At 38.7% G+C, this 19341-nt stretch overlaps 1 protein-coding gene across 5 annotated transcripts in view; it reads right to left on the minus strand.

The window, feature by feature from the left end:
• SLC10A7 (solute carrier family 10 member 7) overlaps positions 1-19341 on the minus strand; it is a 215019-nt gene that overhangs the window by 134847 nt on the left and 60831 nt on the right. For all 5 annotated transcript variants that reach the window (XM_032764876.2, XM_032764875.2, XM_032764878.2 and 2 more), the window contains exon 5: positions 4180-4218. In XM_032764876.2, coding sequence (XP_032620767.1) covers positions 4180-4218 — 39 coding nt within the window. The remainder of the gene's footprint in view (positions 1-4179; positions 4219-19341) is intronic.

Genomic DNA, 19341 nt, shown 5'->3' on the forward strand with positions numbered 1-19341 from the left:
CTGGTTTTAGCATTTAAAAATTATTAACTCTTTTCTAACATGACAACCTCCAGAAATGAAACAGAGGTGCTTAGATACCGTTCAGATGAGCTCAGTATAATAACCTAGATATACAGATGTTTGAACTTCTAGACTATTTCTACTGCAATCACCAAATTCTTTAGTTAAAACCGTGTCCTTTCCTTTCAGATGTTGGAGCAGCAGCCAGAAATGCTGTTGAACTCAATGGCACTGGTACTGCAGTACGTTTGCATGCTTTATAGTAGCAACCACTCTGATAACCAACCACTCTGTATTACTAAAATGCTATCAGATTTTATTAAAACCCCATCAAGGGGAAAACGTGAATCACTTATTATGCTCCACAATTATTGCAAACCAAACTGTTAAAATGAGAGGAGGAGATAATGATATTAACTTCCTAACTTAAAGGAATCCTCTGTGGCCTGATTCTAAAATATTCTCATGGTCTGAAATTTATGTAAATTGAATTCATCTATCATTAGTTATTACTAGTCTAGCAACATAAAAAAAAACAGTTTTCTGTAACAATTAGTTCTTTAAAACACTGTTTTAATTAGACCTGGGACATTATTAAACTAGCTATGAATATGTACAGTATCATTTTGCACATCCTGCTGCATGTAAATCTATAGGAATTTTTTGTGTGGGGAGATAGGAGGGAGGAAGGAAGTTGGTTTGGACACTGTTTTCTAAACTTTCCTCCCCAACAAAAGTATCACAGGCTACATGACCTAAGAACACGATGACCCATCAAAATAGCCTTTCAAATTCTATCATATGAATACCAAAAACTTGTTAATTCCCCCTGCAACAGGGGCCCTCCACTTCTTCCCCACAGAAACTGCACAGAGTCCTCTAGATATACTCTCAGTGAAGATTTATTTCACCAATATCACCATAGTCCCTTATGCTTCCCCTATTTAAAGTCCTTGCCAAGGTTTAGGTCCCCTCAGCAGGATCTGAGGGGAACAGAGGTCTCCCTATTCTGAGTCTTCTCTGTGACAACCCCCAGCTAGCCCTGTTCCTCTCTTCTCCCCTCCCTTGCACTTCCATCTTGTGCCTCCTATCAGCCCTGTGCGGATGGGCCAATTGAGCTCATTACCCCCAGTCAGCTTCTCCTGGGGGCATGAATAGGCCTCTAAGTGATCAGGGTGCAAGCTCACCTACTCACTCCATGCTCTCTCTCCCTACCTCTCTCTCCCCCCCCGCCCCACAGATCACATTTACATATCATTCTAACATTAAGTTGAGAACTTTCCTACAAATCAATACTTTTCACCACAAACAGTTTATTTTGGAGAATAACTTCCCAAAGTCCATGCACAATCCTCTTAGAGGAGTTAGAAGTCCATGTAGCATACCCAAGAATGTTACAATTAAATCTTTCAAAATTAGAATTCTTCTAGACCCTTATAAGCAGCCTATATTTAGTCTAACATGCGTAGGTCCTGACTCCACAATGTGCAGAGCATATGGGCACACTGCTCCGCCACACAGAGTCCCACTCACTTTGCCAGAGCTACATGTGGATGCAGCAATCTGCCTATGTGGTACAAACCGCAGGACTGGAGCTACAGTGAGCCAAATTCTGCCCTTTATTCAGCTCTTCCAGATTTCTCAGCTTCACCTTTAACAAACATTATATCAATATGCTTTACAGTGTTGTAGGACTGTAAATACATCACTGTATATAGAAAACACACTGTCTGATACATAGCTTTAGATATCTGTTTATACCTCAATTTCATGTTTGCACTTTAGTGACATTTTGAGGTCAAGATTTTCAAAACAGGAGCATAATTCTAGGTGCCCAAAGTCCATATTTAGGCACCAAGTCATCTGATTTTCAAAGGTGCTGAGCATTCAGTACCTTTCACTGACTTTTCATAATTAGATTACTTATTTACATGCCTAATTATGGATTTTTGAAAGTCTCATCCTAAATGTTAGTAGAAAGCATCCATATTATGGACCAGATTTTGATCTCACACTGGAATAAATCAGGAACAACTCCCTTGAAGGGAATAGATATACACCAGTATAAAATGGTCTGAGATTGGAATCCAGCTACATATGGCCCCACTTCTGCAAAAATCCTCACTTTAACGGGACTATTCACCTGCTTAAAATTAAATATGTGCATACATGTTTACAAGACTACAACCAATGCAGTTATATTATATATACGGCTTATACATGACTTATTATATATCATGCACACACACTCCCCCCATAGAATCACATTTTCAAACAGTTACAGTACAATAAAATAAAATTTCAAATCTTTGTATGTATATATGCCTCCCTAATAATCTCTGATTTAATTTACTTTTGAGAGGGTATTTTTACAATAAAATTTTATTTTAAAAAAAATTTGGTACCACAGTTTGTCTTTAGTTAATTTACAATAATTTTTTAATAATCTGATTTCCTCTTCTATGGATTTATAAAAGAAGAACGTTCACCGCATCTTGCCAGTATTGCATACAAGTATGAAATTAGGTAATAACACATTCAGGGAAAATTCAAACACATTATTAGAAATTACTAGAACTAAATTCAGAACTAATATATTTGTGTCGATGAGGTAATATAAATGTATATGAGGTCAGAATTTGGTCTAGCTTCTTTAACCAAGATTTGTTTAAAACATATTTGGAATTTTGAGTCTAGAAATTCTAAATAATATTCTTTTAAAATGTATTATCAGACTAATTTAACATTATATTATGTGTGACTTAGGGTTCAATCACACTCCCAATGATGTCAATAGGCTACAAATGGCTTAAATGAGCCCTGAATTGGGCTCTCTGTGAACTCAAAGTTCTCACTGCAGTGGAGATGGAAACCGCAGGGAATTTAGGTCTTGCTGACCATCTTCTCTTACTAGACCAAAGAAAGTGAAGGTAATTTGACAAAAAGATTCCAGAACATGGTGCAGAGATTTTTTTTTTTTTAAGAGCAACATTACTAAAGCCCCACTAACCCATAAAATGGGAGAAACATTTTGATGTTGACATTTTTAGATTTTGCCTGTGTGTACATGTATACACTATATATAAACATACACAATACCTACATCTTTAGCTAACTCTAAAACATACCCAACTATAGAAACATGGTACACAACTGCAAATCTCAGTATTACTATCACACTCTTTGCAGTATGTTTTTATATACATATAGTTATATATTTATATACATACACTATTCTAAAAATCTTTTTACATGCTTAATAAACAATTCCATGTCTGTAGTTCCAATTTCACCTACATATTTTATATTAATAGTTTTGCCTTTCATTCAATTCACACATCAGATTAAGTCTCTATTTGGGTAAGCAAGAGTGGAATTGAAAACACCCAGTTTTAAGTATTTACATATTTTAAAAGAACAGTAAAGTAAAATCCATGATTAACTGTACAACTCAAGTAATCAGTCTCATCAGTTTATATCATATTGTAAGAAAATAATCCAATATGTCTCGTTAAACAATACATCTATACAAAATCTTTTTCCTTTCTTCATAAATACATTTATTTATTAAAAAAACTAAACTGTTTGGCCTTCTTTTTCAGTTAGTTTGCTGAAATTTTACAAACTAATATGCCCACAAATATCACTTCGGCTTTTTAAAAGGAACAGCTTGTTTGTTTCCTTGTTTCTAGCTACTTCAGTCTGATCCTCAGGGACACAGAGAAGAGTGGCTTCGCTGACAGTAAAATATACTAAACAAATGACATGTCACTGAGTAAATTAGCATCGCCTTTCGATCAGCCAGGTCATGTTTTCTTTTCAAAGTCCATGGCCCCTTGATAGAAAATAATGATTATCTAATAAACTTTCTTAGAAAAAATCAATGTACTGACACCCATCTCTGAAACATCTGCCCAATAACAGATTATGTTAACCCATTTAAGGAGAAAATTAAGATGTATTTAAATATTTATTTACATTGATCAAAGACTATTCATTCACTAATTTTCTTGTGACTCTGATTCAATGAAAAGAAACAGCAATTTTTCTGGTTAAGTAAAGAAGGGGTGAAAGAAATAGTAAAATTATTCAATTATTTACCAGCTTAACTAAATGACTAGCCAGCACCAACCATAATATACAAATACAATGTTATAGCGCAACCATTGCATTACTTACCAAAAAACTTCCAAAGGCTGAGTTAAATATAGCAGCTGCCTAGAGAGAAAGAGAGAGAGAGAGAAAAAGAAAATATCACTCACAATAAAAATATCCTTAGTGAAGAGCAGAATGCTATTTCCCCTCCCAGCACGTCTTCAGACCCTCCAAATACACACATACCTGATTAAACAAAGTTAGCCATTGCTTACAAAAATTTCCAGTGGCCTGTAGCTTTTGAGGACAAATGAGTTCCAGCTTATCAACTCATAAATAATGGGTTGTATAAAGCAAAATTGCTGCTGTATTTTATATCTTACAAACTTATAATGGGTACCAAAGGAATCCCCAACAGTACGAGACAGAATCTCGGTTTCACTAATTTTACTCTAATTCACTGACAAAAATTTTACATTATTGACATAGTCATTTAAAAAACAAAACCCAAAACTTTTAAGGGGCCCAAGAGAGAAAGAAAGTTCTAATCTGTGTTAAACTACAACAGACATAGTTAATTTTAATAGCCCCCTTACTCATTTTTCAGTACAGTATCTTAACTGGGCAACTAACCTAAGAAATTATGAACAATCACTTATTAACAGGCTTAGAAGTTTCTAAAAAATGAGCAATAAATTGAAATAGAAATAATGTAGTAAAAACAGAATAATACAGTTAACTCTGAGGCCAAAATGTCCAAGCATTATCTACAATTTAACAGTTTTTGTAAACAACTGGTAATGACTGTAGAAGCCTTTTTGCTCACTAAATATCCAGGAAGCATAAGATAGCAGTATTAGCTCTTAACCTTAAATCACTAAATTCTATGAAGTTAAAACTTAAATTATGAATAGCTTCCACAATTACCAGGAATGGAAAGAAACTCTTGGATGACATCCAGTTCGATGATGAAAAGCCATGAGGCAAGTTATAAGGGACGGAGGGGGGGAGAACCTACCATTACATGATGATTCTAGAGCAGAGCTAAATTAATCAACGCTGACTTTTTCAGCCATAACAACAAGTGGACGCTAGCGACTTTAGCAAGTCCGAATGAAGTCCAAATCCAGGCTAAAAGCTGTAGCTGAACCTGCTTTCTGGTCCATAAGAGGATGCAATGAGAATGAATGAGTAATAAGATCTTTGGCTCTAGAGAGCTCAGCTTTCTTATTCAAGTTCATAATTAATTCAAAGCTTTGATAATTTCATTAGATTCCTCCTCTGCTGGCCCTATCAATAAAAGATGGCACTGGACCATAGCTCCTTGGTGGCCCAAACACAAAAACAAGTGCAAACTGGGAAACCTTTGCTTACTTGCTTACTAACAGGGACAATGGCATAATGCACTGCATGTTGTGGAGAGAGCATCTGAATAGATACAGCTAAATAAAACATTATAGTTGACAGTTGTAAACTATGGCACCATATTTTAACACCTCTTCCTCATCAGCATTCCTCTTTTGAACATAAAAAGGAGGCATAAGTCCAAATGGCTTTTCCTGCCAGACATCACAGTGAAAGCAAGAATGAGCACTGCTTGCTACTAATTCTTCAACAAGTGTGAAATCATGCTTTGTAACCTACGTTTTGAAACTTTAAGATTGATATTTTCATATGAAAAGAGATATAGATGACATATGTACAATGCACATGTGTGTGCATACACACATCATAACCACTGACTACATTACTGTATATATATCTTTTGCTTATAACCCCTTTAATTCCTATCACTATATTAAGAATACAAATCCTTTCAGTATTTCTTGGAAACATGCCACTCTCTGACTGTATATATTTGACCATGGAGCCTCCTTTTAATACAGTCAGCCTCTGAATCTATGAAGGAGAATCTCAGCTTTTACTAGTTTTTTTTTGGTAAACAAAAAAGCAAACTTCTAGCCCTTTTTCTTGCAAAAATAGCCTTCAAAACATAAACTGATTGCCAGATATGAAAGGAAGAAACAGCTGGGCTCTGCTTCTGCACCAGAAGGCTGAGAGGAAAAATAAAGGTTTCCCCTTTCCGTACTTCCCATCATATGTAACCATCTCACTTTACATAAAATGTGTATATTTCAAAAAATAATTTTATTAACTCTCCCCAGAACCCATAGGCTGGCCCAGCCCTCAATGGTGGGATCATGGACCAAAAAACTGCTCAGCTCAAAATGCTAAGGCCCACTCCATTGCAGGACACTCTGCAGCTAGAACTGAACCAGTCTCTACTCACCTGGGCAACTGCTACCTTGCAGGTGAGTCTGCTATGCCACAGTAGCTGATGCAAGAGAAACACCCCTCCAGCATCACCTACTAGGAAACCCTGTACCCTCCTGTTGAGTACTCCCACAATGCATGAGGATGACAGGAGCTGGGGACAACTTATTCTTGTATTGAACAGGAGTCCTGCTGCCCACTTTTATGTCCACAAGCACCTGCCCTGTCTGTTCCAGAGCCTGAAGACCTGGTTATAGGAGGGAATCTTAGAGCACTATTTCCATCACAAAACCTCCATCACCACACAAGGAAAACTTGCTTCCCGTCCTGACTAAGCCCCCTGAACTCATAACAGCAGGGAAAAAGACACTCAGCCTAAGAACCAAAAAGGGACCACTCCACAACTGACATCCCAACAAATCACCAAAGGAGATTTGCTCCACATCCAACCAACCACCACACAGACAATGGCCACAGCATGACAGGCCTGCAACCATTTCTTCCAGGAGTACACCCTCATAACAGCCGCTGCAATGGGAAGTGGAACACCTGCCAGGCTGGAAAGCCCCCAGAGGAGCCTCCCTGAAGAAATAGGGAGGAGAAAATACTGTAGGGAGGGGTGGGAGTGGAAGGACTGAAGGATTTGGGTTCAGGGGAGAAGAGTACGAAATCCATGTTCTGTTTTGTTTTAAAGGCTGTATCACCAATGGAAGGAAAATTTTTGAGGAAGTCCCTTATTAAAATACTGGCAGCACCTCCCTACGTTGGAAATGTTTTGATGCTGTCTTGATTAAGGGTGATCTTTTCAAATTCACGTAAGAGACATAGGCATTCTACTCCCATTGACTTGCAATGGATGCTGGGCAAGTGCAGCATTCCTGGATGTAAGTTAATATATACTTTTCTATGGTAACCACTTTGACGAGGAATTTATTACAAAAACATGTAATAGACTCTGCATCTACAAGGTCCTGACTGATACGAAGTATTTACAAACTGACATGATCATTTCTTCAGTGATCAAAATGGTGATGACATGTATTTCCTATTCAAGGATAACAGAGTGGGTGTGCAACAGAGTATTTCAACAGGGACTCATTCTATTAAAATCAATTCTGCAGCAACCCCTGGAAATACTGTTTTTAAAAAGCACAAAGATTTGCTATTTTCAATATAGTGTTTAAACAATATATTACAGTTCTGGCGGAAAAAAGTAAAGCAAAAATTAATGGGCTCAACCCTACAAACTCTGCAACTACATACCTGAGCAAGGACTACCCATGTGAATGAGAGTTTGCAGGATCAGATACAGAATGAAAATGCCTTAGCTCAGTGTGATACAAAAATTAAGCAAACAAGTATAATTCAATCAATTGTTTTAAGGTATAATTAAAAATAGTGATATACTAAAACCCAGTAGTTTAATAGTTTACATACCATATACTGAACACCTAGTGATGTAGCAGCACAAAATTTAGTATATAGTTTAGCACAACTATATACTAAATAATGTCAGGGTCGGCTCCAGGCACTAGCTCAGCAAGCAGGTGTTTGCAGTGGCCAAGGGGAAGGGGCGGCACGTCGGGCTCTTCAGCGGCAATTCGGTGGCGGGTCCCTCAGTCCCTCTCGGAGGGAAGGACCTGCTGCCAAATTACCGCTGAAGAAGAAAGTGGTGCGGTGGAACTGTCGCCAATCGCAGCTTTTTGTTTTTTTTCCATCGCTTGGGGTGGCAAAAAACCTGGAGCCGGCCCTGAATAAAGCAATTGTGTTTGTTTAAAATAATGAAGTGTTTATGGAATATCAACTGACTGCAAATTCAAATAAAATTTGTCTGAAACAACTAGTTCTAATGAATGGAAGTATTCTGGGAATAAAGCAGCACGACCTAACAGCAGTCTGAAGATCTATGTCTATTCTTGGCTCTGCCAAACACTTTCTGCATGACCCTGTGAAATTAACCATTTTGTGCTTCAATTTCTCCTTCTGTAAGGGAGAAACACCCTCACGAGTGTCTTGTCAAAATGAATTCATTGTTTGAAAAGCATTTTAAAATCCTTAGATGGAGGATGCAAATAAAAGGTTAGTTTATTAGACACATGACACAGATACAATATATTCACTGTCTGCTTCAAGTGCTTCTTAGCTGTGACTGCGAAGATCAGGAATGAAATAGTTTAAAATGTTGACACCCTCAGGTTTCAGAATTCATATCCCAAAGGAGATGGGTGTTCACAGCTTTATTAGTGCTATTGCTTTATCCTTGTAGATTAATGGAAAACAATACTGCACAGAGTTATACTCCGCTGGGTTTTTAAAAAGCTGCTTGGCCATTACAAGTGCTAAAAGGATTTTTTTTTTTTTTAGGTAAGAACTCTGATTTTTAGAGCATAATTCTGCAGCAAGAGGTAGATTCTACAGCAAATTCTGTAGATGCAGAATAACGAAATTCAAAGGTCCAAGTGGCCCATAACCAAGTGGGATTGAGCCCTAACGATTACATGTGGGCACCATGGGCCTCACAGTGCAAAGAGCAAAATATGGTCCCAGCTCCCTAATTTAAGATATGACACAATGAAAGAGGTAACAGAATAGTTGGTAGAGATTGCGGTATGGGGGAAGGGTTCCAGCAGTAATATTATGTGGTTACTCAGCAGAGGCTGGAGCACATTGTACGGTGGTGCAACCTTTAATTCTGTATTAATACAGTGGATGTTGTTGACCCATATCTTACAGGCTTTGCTGTAGAAGAGAATCTTAAGGAGAGATCTGAATGAGGGGAGCATAGGGGGTTGGTAGCCCCGCTCAGGAAGGGAATTTTATCTAGACAGAGTGATCAACATGCAAAAAAGACAAGTACATGGCAGTGGAAGAAGAAGATAAACAGGGCATCAAGACTGGTCCGAATGGGCTGGCAATCTCTCTTTAACGTACCTCTTGTTTAAAAATAAAAACATCTTGAATCTATGATCTTTACGGTTACCATAGCTTAACTCTTAACCACTGTTTCCACTAATAAAATGATACAATGTTGTAGAAAGCTGTTAGCCATAGATCTCTTACTGCAAAAAGAATATAAATACTTGATATGTTTAATCTATTTGTTGCTGTTCATAACTATTCATCTGAATTTAGACAGAAAAAAATATATGTTCGAGTTCCAGGTTGTAGGTGCTAAATTGAATCAGGTGTCCTCTCCTCTTAAGAAAATTAAGTTGCTTTTGTGCAAGAGTGTTTTAATGAGAACAGAGCCTGCCGACATTGATAAATGGGAATGACACCAGAGAGCGCATGTAAGCAGGACAATATGTGCATGTTACAGTCTTACAGCCTATTTTTCACTGACTATCCTGAATGACTTCGCTGTTTCTTAAGGGGCCTATTAATCTAAAATTTAGTTATTACACAACGTTTATTTGAACATATATTCTGTGAATGATGACAGTTAATAAAGGAAATCTTTACAAGCTGTATTTTTACATATTGTTCCAACTACAGCTCCCCGTCATTCTATTGTGCTGATGGAATAATCCAGTTCTGATACTGCTTTAAAAAAGGCACATATATTCTGATTCCTTTCTATGCATACAGGGACTCTTAAATTACTGTTAAAATGCATATAAAAATCCTGTTACAAAATGGCAAAAATAAAAAAAAGATGGTGCTAACTGCTCAACCAATCCTCCAGATGAACAAGTACCCCCCAAAGGCAAAGCAAATGCTTTTTAACATTTCAACATCATTTTTTTTTTAAAATGAACAAAAGCCAGATTCTGCCTTGGAGATGCAGATACAATTCACATTCAATTCAATGGGATGTGGACCTTAAAGCAGTACTTGGCCCCAGGTGTATAATTTCTTACTAGTAATTCTTGCAAAAGTACTTAGTCACAATAAGGCAAGCTTTGTTGAAGACTAATTTTATATGAAGCCACAAAAAATTAGAGAAAGAGACTTAACTGTTTCAAAACTGACAAAAATATTGTATTACTGCCCACTTTTGGTAAAAATGGTATTACAAGGTTTTCCCCTAAACATGCATTCTCTCCAGCCTCCCCCTCTCACCAACTAAAAATGTCACAGGAGTTATTACTTTACATATTTAGACCCAGGACCATGCAACACATTGATTTCAGTAGCAGACATGCACTGAATTCTGTGACAGCATTTCTTGATTACAAAAATGTTCAATAACTATCAGTTTATACTAAAAAATGCAGTATAAAATACAAATGTAACAAGTGTATATTGCTTTTTTGCATTGCAAGATGGGAATGCCACCCAGCATATGCTGTCCTCCGAAACATCTTGGCATTAATCGCAGAACATGAAGTTCTGTATGCTGAAGATTTGTTCTGCATTGGAAGACACTGTCATTAACTACATACATGTCTGTGCTATTCCAGCCACGGGTTTTGTGCTAAAATGGAGGGTTTTACCAAATTATGTATTGTTGCTAACCACATAGTTGTGTCCAAGGTATCTGTGTAGAAACCATGCTTTTCCACTAATACAGATTCCCACACTGATAGTTCCATGTAATAATCACTGTCCTTTGATAACAATGATATTCGTAACAACAAAATATTCTGTTATAAACGGGCATGAAGACATCTGTTTAGTTTTCCTGCTGCTTTTTTGAAAGTGTCCTTCAACTTCACCAACATCTTTGGCAATAGTGAAAGAGGTACCTTCCTCTTCTTTAGTCAGCTACAGTTTTCTATTTGGAGCTGCTTGAGTGTTTCTAGGTGGATCGGCAGTGTCTTTGTGGGGCTATGATTTCAGTGGTGACTGGAAATGGAGAATGAAATCAGTCCAGAAAGGTGTGCAGACTGGTAAGGTTTTTCCCCAGATAGTGAAACCAGAAAATAAGTGAATAATAAACATTCAGTTAAGTGCACCTTACGATCTTGTGATGATGTATACGGTGCTCTCCTGATTTCCACTCATTTTTCAGTGAAGGATCATTTATATTTGATGTGGTCTCAATGTTAGACAGGTGCCTGGATGTAGGAACTCCATGAATACGGGTCTAGTAGCATTGTGGTCTTTTACAGTAGGGTCATTTTCCTACAGATACTAAAGATGTCTTGCCTTTATTCTGCTTGGTAAAGTAAAAATCTCTCTGAACAGTGCCACATAGGTCACTGTAACTGACTAGGGATGTGGGGTGGAGAAAGTCCTCTGCTACACCTTGGAATGCCTGCTCCCTTAGTGAAAAATGGTAGGGGATTTGTCTTCTTAAGTTCAAGACCTTCAGAAAAGATGTTGCCCTACTAACCCACATTCCCTCTTTCACAAATCCTTCTTCTCATTGTCACGCAGCTTCTCCAGTGGCCCTAGACAATACAGGAGTATAGCTCTGCCCATAGCAGATGACTTTGCGGAGCTACTAATTCGTGTAGGAGTGCCCAAAGAGCTTAAAAAATACACAGGAGGTCATGTGGTGCTCACAAGTCCTGCACAAAGAAGAGATATTGTACAGAGCTGTGGAGCTGGCTGTGGAAGCAGAAGAGAGGCTACTGGACAAGGGACAGCAGCATTTGTGAAGCTATTGAGTGCAGGAACTTAATCAATCAATCTGCAGCTATTGTGATGCCTATCCTTTTATGTGGCCTCGCCAAGATCAGCAGAGGTTCTCACCTGCCAACAACTATAGTATGCCTCTTTCCCTGCACCTGGCCTCCTCCCCAGCAAATCAGCTGGACTATCAGCTGAGATTTCCCTCCACACAAACCTTTAGAAGAATAAAGTCACATCTTTGATACTCAAGTGAGAGAAGCAGGAAGACTCAAGTTCCTGAAGTCCAGAGTTCTTCTGAGCTGAAAAGGCTCTAACTCACTGCCTCCTGCTCTGTCCTTCAAGGGGGAGTAGCATAAGAGCCAGTGGTATACACGTATGGATTTGTTTATAAAATTATCAATGCCTGTATGTACTATTCCCACCCTACTCACACAGCAAGGCACAGCCTCAAAAATCTTAATTGGTCATTTAAATACTAACATTACTCAGCACAATCAGTTTCTCTTTCTTCCTCCCTTCCTTAATAATGTCACACAAATTAAATGCAAAAATTAAAAACATTGTGCACTGTTAACACATACACACACAAAAAACCCCCACAAGAAATGATGAAAGGTGGACAATCTCATAGCTATGTTGCTTCTCTTGTATTGAACACATTGTATGTATTTAACTAGTAATCAGAAATATTATGAAAGTCATAACTTCTTCCAATTCCTTGTTTCCGCACATTTAAATTACCAGGAGCATTAACTTTAACCTTAACATTGCATTTACAGACTTATCTTGTATATGCACACATTGAATTTATGCCTGGAATAGCAGGCCTTGTTCAGTAAAACCTGCTTCCTCCTGCAAAGCTGTTTGACTGGGCCCCTATCTGCCCAAGATCCAAGATCCAGCATATGGCTTCTCCTCTATAGCCTATTTTAAACTGCATTGCCATGCCAGATTTGGAAAGGTTCCCTACACCAGCAGCCAAGAAGTAATGTTTCCAGAACTGGTTTATATATTTTTCACCAAAGGACTGAAAATTATTTCCACAATATTCCCAGTCATCAGGAAACAGATGAACCCCTCGTACCCTCACCTCCCCCATCCCCGAGCATTTCAATATCTGGTTGGGGCTCCAGAATCTGCAAAATTGGCAGCAGAGTGAACCAATCATGTGTATCATCATTAAATGGTCATTACAGAAAAACCAAAACCTTCACCAAACACCCAGACATGAGAACTATCTGAAAATCTTATGTGATTCATTTTTGTTATTGACTGAAGACTGAGTAGGCCAGGCAATAACTGTAGCACCAAAACAAATGGACTGCTAAATGATGATTTAATAAAAAGGCCCAGCTGAACAATGGTGTGTAAGTTAATCTGACAACCGGAGGCTTTATTCTGGTCAAATATTTTATATTTGTGACTGTCTCTTTTTTAAAAACTACGTCAGAAGGTATCCTCAGAAGGATACAGAGCAATAACAATCTCCCAACCATACTTTTATTTAAGTTCAAATTTTCTGAGATCTTAAGCTGTAATAAAAACACTTAAAGGTCTGGTCCCCAGATCCCCCTGAAGACATCATCCATAACATGATTAGAGGTCTAGTTAAACAACTCCAAAGAGTATGACTTTTCTGCTGAAGTGAAATGAAAGAACAAGGCCATTTTCTAAAAGATGTCCTTTTGCATTAACTCAAAAGTTGTGTCTATACCAGTATTTATCTACAAATATCCCACTGTCATATTATAGTGCAGCTCCACCACTGGGAGTAGGCTGACCAGACAGAAAGTGTGAAAAATCGGGACGGGGGTGGGGGGTAATAGCAGCTTATATAAGAAAAAGCCCCAAATATAGGGATTGTCCCTATAAAATTCGGACATCTGGTCATTCTAACTGGGAGTGCTAGTGTAGAGCATGCCAGGCATTTTAACCACTAGCTCACCAAAGCTTGCTCAGAACAGAACTAGATGGCATTGTGGCTATTTTGCTGAGAGTCTGATTTACAGCAGCACTCCCAACATTGCTATTACAAGCAGAGTTGCACTGTTGGCTGTGCAATGGTGGGAGATTTGAAAAAAATCACTAGCGTACAGAAGGCCAAAGTATGTAGTTTTTGCTTAATTACCTGTTTTATAAAATAAAAAGAAGGTCAAATGAGCCACTGAACAGATTCATGAGCCCTGACCTTTAGGGAATGTTAGAATTTGTCAGAGGTCACAACTGAAATATATTAGGAGGTTTCTATCTAGTCCCAGGTATAGTAGACGTCTGTTCATATCACAGAACCAACACTAATTTGGCACAACTGCCCTTTTTCAAGTGGCTTCTGGGAAAGCTCTAAAACAGTACTGAGTTTTACTGGTGCCCCCTCAGTTTATGAGTCCAGCCAAAGTGCTACCCTCTGTAGTATCATGAAAAAAAAATTACATGTAAAAAGCAGCAATACCTCCACTGGGGGGGGGGGGGAGGGAATCTGTATGTATATAATTTTACAATTTAAAAGATGCTCTGATATCACTGTGTTAAGCATAGTATTATATTTAGATTACATTTGACAGAAAAAAAGCTACTCATGAAGTGTTAGATTATGTTTTTATATAGCACCTTTGCTACTCAAAGAATCTCAAAGCATTTTACAAAGTAATGAGTTAAGCAGTAGGAGCACAATGACTGTCGACAAATGGAACAGCCATTTGCTCTCAGTAACAGCTCTCTCACAATCTTGGGCACTGGAACCTGTTTTACAAAGAAAAAAGTCTGGGCTAAAACACTGCCATTACCTTCACTCTCTTAATAAATGCCAAAGAATCTTTAACTTCTAGTTATACAGCTATCCCAAATAAACAACAGAGTTCTCAATTTTATCCACTAATCTAAAAAGTAGTGGCTAATCTATGCTGAGCTGCAAGTGTCACCATTCAATATCAGCCAAATCTTGGTTGTGGACTTGAACTCACAGCCTTCTTGGTCAGCAGTAACAGTTCTATCATGAATTATAAGATTTTCCTTTATAATTAAAAAAACTTTATTAAATAAGAAAAAAGTTTACCCAGCAAAGCTTAAAAATCTTTCTTTCTTAAATCCAGTGCATTTAGATCTCTAATAGCATGCAATATTCTAAAAGCAACTATGCCAATAAAAAAAGTGTGGAGAAGAGCATAAACTTCAGGCATACAGAATTTCATTCACATCCTTTTGTGGGGAGTAAGAACTTGCTACTTTCTGAAGAGTTGGCATGGAATCCGTCCCAAGGAACCTAGAAGCCTCAGCATGGATTTTGCTCAGTAAAGCTTGCAAGAGGCTTGCCACTAAAAACCACAAATGCTCCATCTGCACAGAACATGCTCCCAGCTCATTCAGCTTCTTTAGATTCCATCTACAGTAGAGCTAGCTGAAAATAGGTGTTTTCATCCCATGGAGATTTTCATTATTTCAACATTTGTTTTGGCCCCAATTTGGGGGCAAAATGACAAAATATTGAAATTTGTCATGGAAAAGAAATTTACAAATTAATTATATGGTTTGGAAACATCAAAACACTTTATTTCAGTCTGTTGAACCAAATTGATATGTTTAATTTTGTTTTGATACTGAACTGCGTTCACTTAAGCTGCTATGGTGCCTGATGGGAGCTGTAGTTTGAGTGCCTCATTCCCCCATTCTTGTCTATTGGCCAGGCTCCCCTGCCAGTCTACATGTTCCATGATGCACCATAGTCATGGAACTACCATGACTTACTTGGGCAGTTCAACCAGAAAGAAACTGCAGGGCATAGTCCAGCTGCAGGCAGCCAGAACATAGACAATAATGAGGCACTCAAACTACAGTGGCAGCTGAGGTAGATGCAGGTTAATGTCAAGCTGACCTGAAATAAAACATTTCAGTTCCATTCAACAAACTGAAAAGTTTTGAGTTGGGTCAACCTCATTTGAAATGAAACATGTTTTTCAGACCTTCTTGACAGAAAAGTGAAAAATGTCTGCAAAATCCAAATTTTCCTCTGGATGTTTTGCAAAAAAATTAAAATGGAAAAATCCCCAACCAGTTCTAATTTACATAGACCAAGAGCTTAAATGTCTTAAATCAAACACCCAACCACTGAAGACTCTCCCAAGATTAGCAAGCACTTCAGCAAACTTTGGCCATAATCTCTGTGCTTCAGTTTCACCATTTATAAAATAGGCATACTATACCTTTCTATCTCACTGGAGAGTTAAATTCATTATTCGTTAATATTTGTGAGGATCAGATACTTCAGTATACAGTTCCATTACAAAATTTTAAGAAAATTTATAATTCTGTATTCAGTGCAATGTTTAAATATTATGCAGTAAATAGGGCAGCGGCTACACACTGAATGAGGAGGATAAAAAGATGTATTCAGTAACTACCCATTTAGCAAGCACTGGCCACCCTGTGAATGAGACAAAGGCATTGTAAAAAAAAAAAAAAAAAAAAAAAAAAAAAAAAAAAAACTGAGACCATGTAATTATCATAGTATATAGGCACACAGGGTTGCCAACTTTCTAACTGCAGAAAACCAAATACTCTTGCCTCACCCCTTCCCTGAGATCCTGCCCCCACTCCCCCACCCTCGCTCATTTGCTCATTTTCACCAGGCTGGGGCATGGGGTCGGGGTGCAGGAGGGGGTGAGGGCTCCGACTGAGGGTGTGGGCACTGGTTTGGGGCTGAGGATGATGGGTTTGGGGTGCAGAAGTAGGCTCCGGGCTAGGGCCGAGGGGTTCAGAGTGCAGGAGGGTGCTGAGGACTGGGGCCAGAGATGATTTGGGGGTGCAGGAAGGGGCTCCAGTCTGGGTCTGAGGGGCTCTGAGAGTGGGACGAGTGTGGTTTGTTGGCTCCGGGAGGGATTTTGTGTGTGGGAGGGGGCTCAGGGCTGGGGCAGGGAGTTGGGATGCGGGAGGGGGTTGGGGGTGTGGGCACTGACCTCAGGCAGCTCCCAGTTAGTGGTGACATGTCTCTCCGGCTCCTAGGCAAAGGGGTGGCAAGGTGGCTCTGCGCACTATTCCCACCCAGAGGCACTGCACTCACAACTCCCATTGATCGCATTTCCTGGCCATTGGGAACTGCGGAGCCAGTGCTTGGGGAGGCAACTGCAGGCAGAGGCAGAGCGCAAAGCCCCCTTTGCCGCTCCTTTGCCTCGGAGCTGGATATGCCAGCCGCTTCCCAGGAGCCGGGCAGGGAGCCTGCCAGCCCCACTGTGTCTCCAACTGGATTTTAACAGCCTAGTCAACAGTGCTGACCGGAGCTTCCACAGTCCATTTTCAACAAGGTGTTCTGGTTGAACACTGGACACTTAGCAACCCTATAAATGGGGCAAAAACAACAATTGCCCATGCAACCTTAAATTCGGAATTTCCTAACTCTAGAGTGCTTGACTCTGCAACCTTAACCTTCTTTAAAATGTAGGATTTTTGTATGTATATGTGTGTATGCACACATGCATAAATTACATATAAAAATATACAGACCCATAAAAACTTACATTAAAAGAACAGTTGAAGTTGCAAAGTCAAGCACTCCAAAGTCAATGGCCTTTCTGTGCACCTATAGGTCTTGATTTCAAGAAGGAAGTACCTTCCTTTTAATAACGTGGAATTGCCATGTATGTCACCCTGGCATAGGGAAATACAACTGGAGAGCAGATTACATTTTGGCAAATGAATACTCAAGAGCAAAAAAATTCCCATAGTATGCTGCTTGCAGAATATTAGTTCAAAAAGTTAGCTAAACACACTCTAATGACTGTTTTAAACTATTTCAATTAAAATATGAATACAAACATGCACTGTAATACAGAAATGCAAGATAAAGATACAGAATATGCCAGTCATGTATCAGACAAATGTATATCCAGATATTTTAGCTGTTTTTCATAAAAAGTGATAACGTGGTAAAAAGTGGGGCTTTTTCAAATTAATCCTTTTTTGAGTACTCTGCTATTTTATGTTTAGGCTGTACTAGAAGAGCAAGAACTATTTATGAAATTACATGTGGCTAGAATTTTGAATGGAGGTTTGCCATTTATCAGTAAGGGAAAGGAAACTCTTCCTAATAAGAGTTTGCACAATATATCCAATGAAACCAAAACCAAGCAGTTTTCCGCCATACCAGGCAATCACACGCTTGTTCCAGGACTGGATCACCATTTAGGAAATTCCAAATGCAAGAAAGATTCAAAGAAAATATCACTGCATAGTCACCACAGAGTCAAAACAAAATTCAATTTGCTTCCTACGACATAATAAACGTATTTGTTTCTTACTCTTATTGAAGTATCAACAAAATCAAACTGATGTACTTTCCTACAATATATATAAAAAAATCATATCATTGCTGTACACTACAGTGTAGCAATACAGCGGCAGAGTATGAAACAGTAATCAAACTCCCGAACAATACACTACTATCAGCATTGTGCACTGGTACCAGCGTATTATAGCACCTTGGTTGACAATAAATCAACATAAGTGCCTGCTTTGGTAAGCACTTCAAATCCAGTGTACATCGCATTAGAAGGGGTGATGCTAGAAGAAATGAATCTGAAAAAAAGGGTTCATAAACAATTTAATTAGCAGATTTATATTACACTTTTTTCTAATAAACTTTCTATCTGCACCTATACGAAAACCCTCCTACAGACTTGCTTCCTTCATTTACATATCTGTGAGGGCCTGTTCTTTTTTCCTCCAAGCCCCTTTGCCCTTTCAATCATGAAGCATATTACTCCACTGTCAGTGAAAAGCAGTTCCTAACAACAGGGAACCCAGCTGGGATAGGAAGAGGGCAGCAAGCTCATGCATTAACATAATAATCCAACTGTGTTCCCATAGGCCCTTAGGGCAGACAGCATATTAGGTAGGCCTCCTGTGCAGACCCTAGTGGAAGCTGCCTTATCACCTGCCTATCAACCTGTGGCAGTTGCAGCCAAATCAATAGCACCAACTCCTGCCAAGCTGTGGTGCCCAATTACCTTACTACAAAAGGCATAAATCCATTTTTCTACATCTATGTAATGTACCTGATACATTTTCTTATTTATGATTTGAATATACATTTCTGCATCGTTTCCAGGGGACTGACTTACTGCCTTTTAACTTTTGAAAATATAAGTGTCTAAATAACATATTACTGCAGCCAGCAGGAATAAGACCTTGAAACAAAATTTCAAATACAAAACACAGCTTTGCAAAGTCCCTTTCAGCCCCATATTTCCTGTGGATTTCCCAATGAATGAAAGGGGGCCAGTGGGGATGAGGGTGGGGCAGAAACTATACACACATACATATATATATATATACACACACATATATATACCAGGACAATCTGACGATAAGTGGGCTTCTGGAACAAACCATTCATGGACGAGACAAGAGAACCTGGAATTGATGGAATGCTACTACAACAGTAGACCTAATGAGAGGGGATAT

This window comes from Chelonoidis abingdonii, chromosome 5, assembly GCF_003597395.2.
Source record: "Chelonoidis abingdonii isolate Lonesome George chromosome 5, CheloAbing_2.0, whole genome shotgun sequence".
Classification (NCBI taxonomy): Eukaryota; Metazoa; Chordata; order Testudines; family Testudinidae; genus Chelonoidis; species Chelonoidis abingdonii.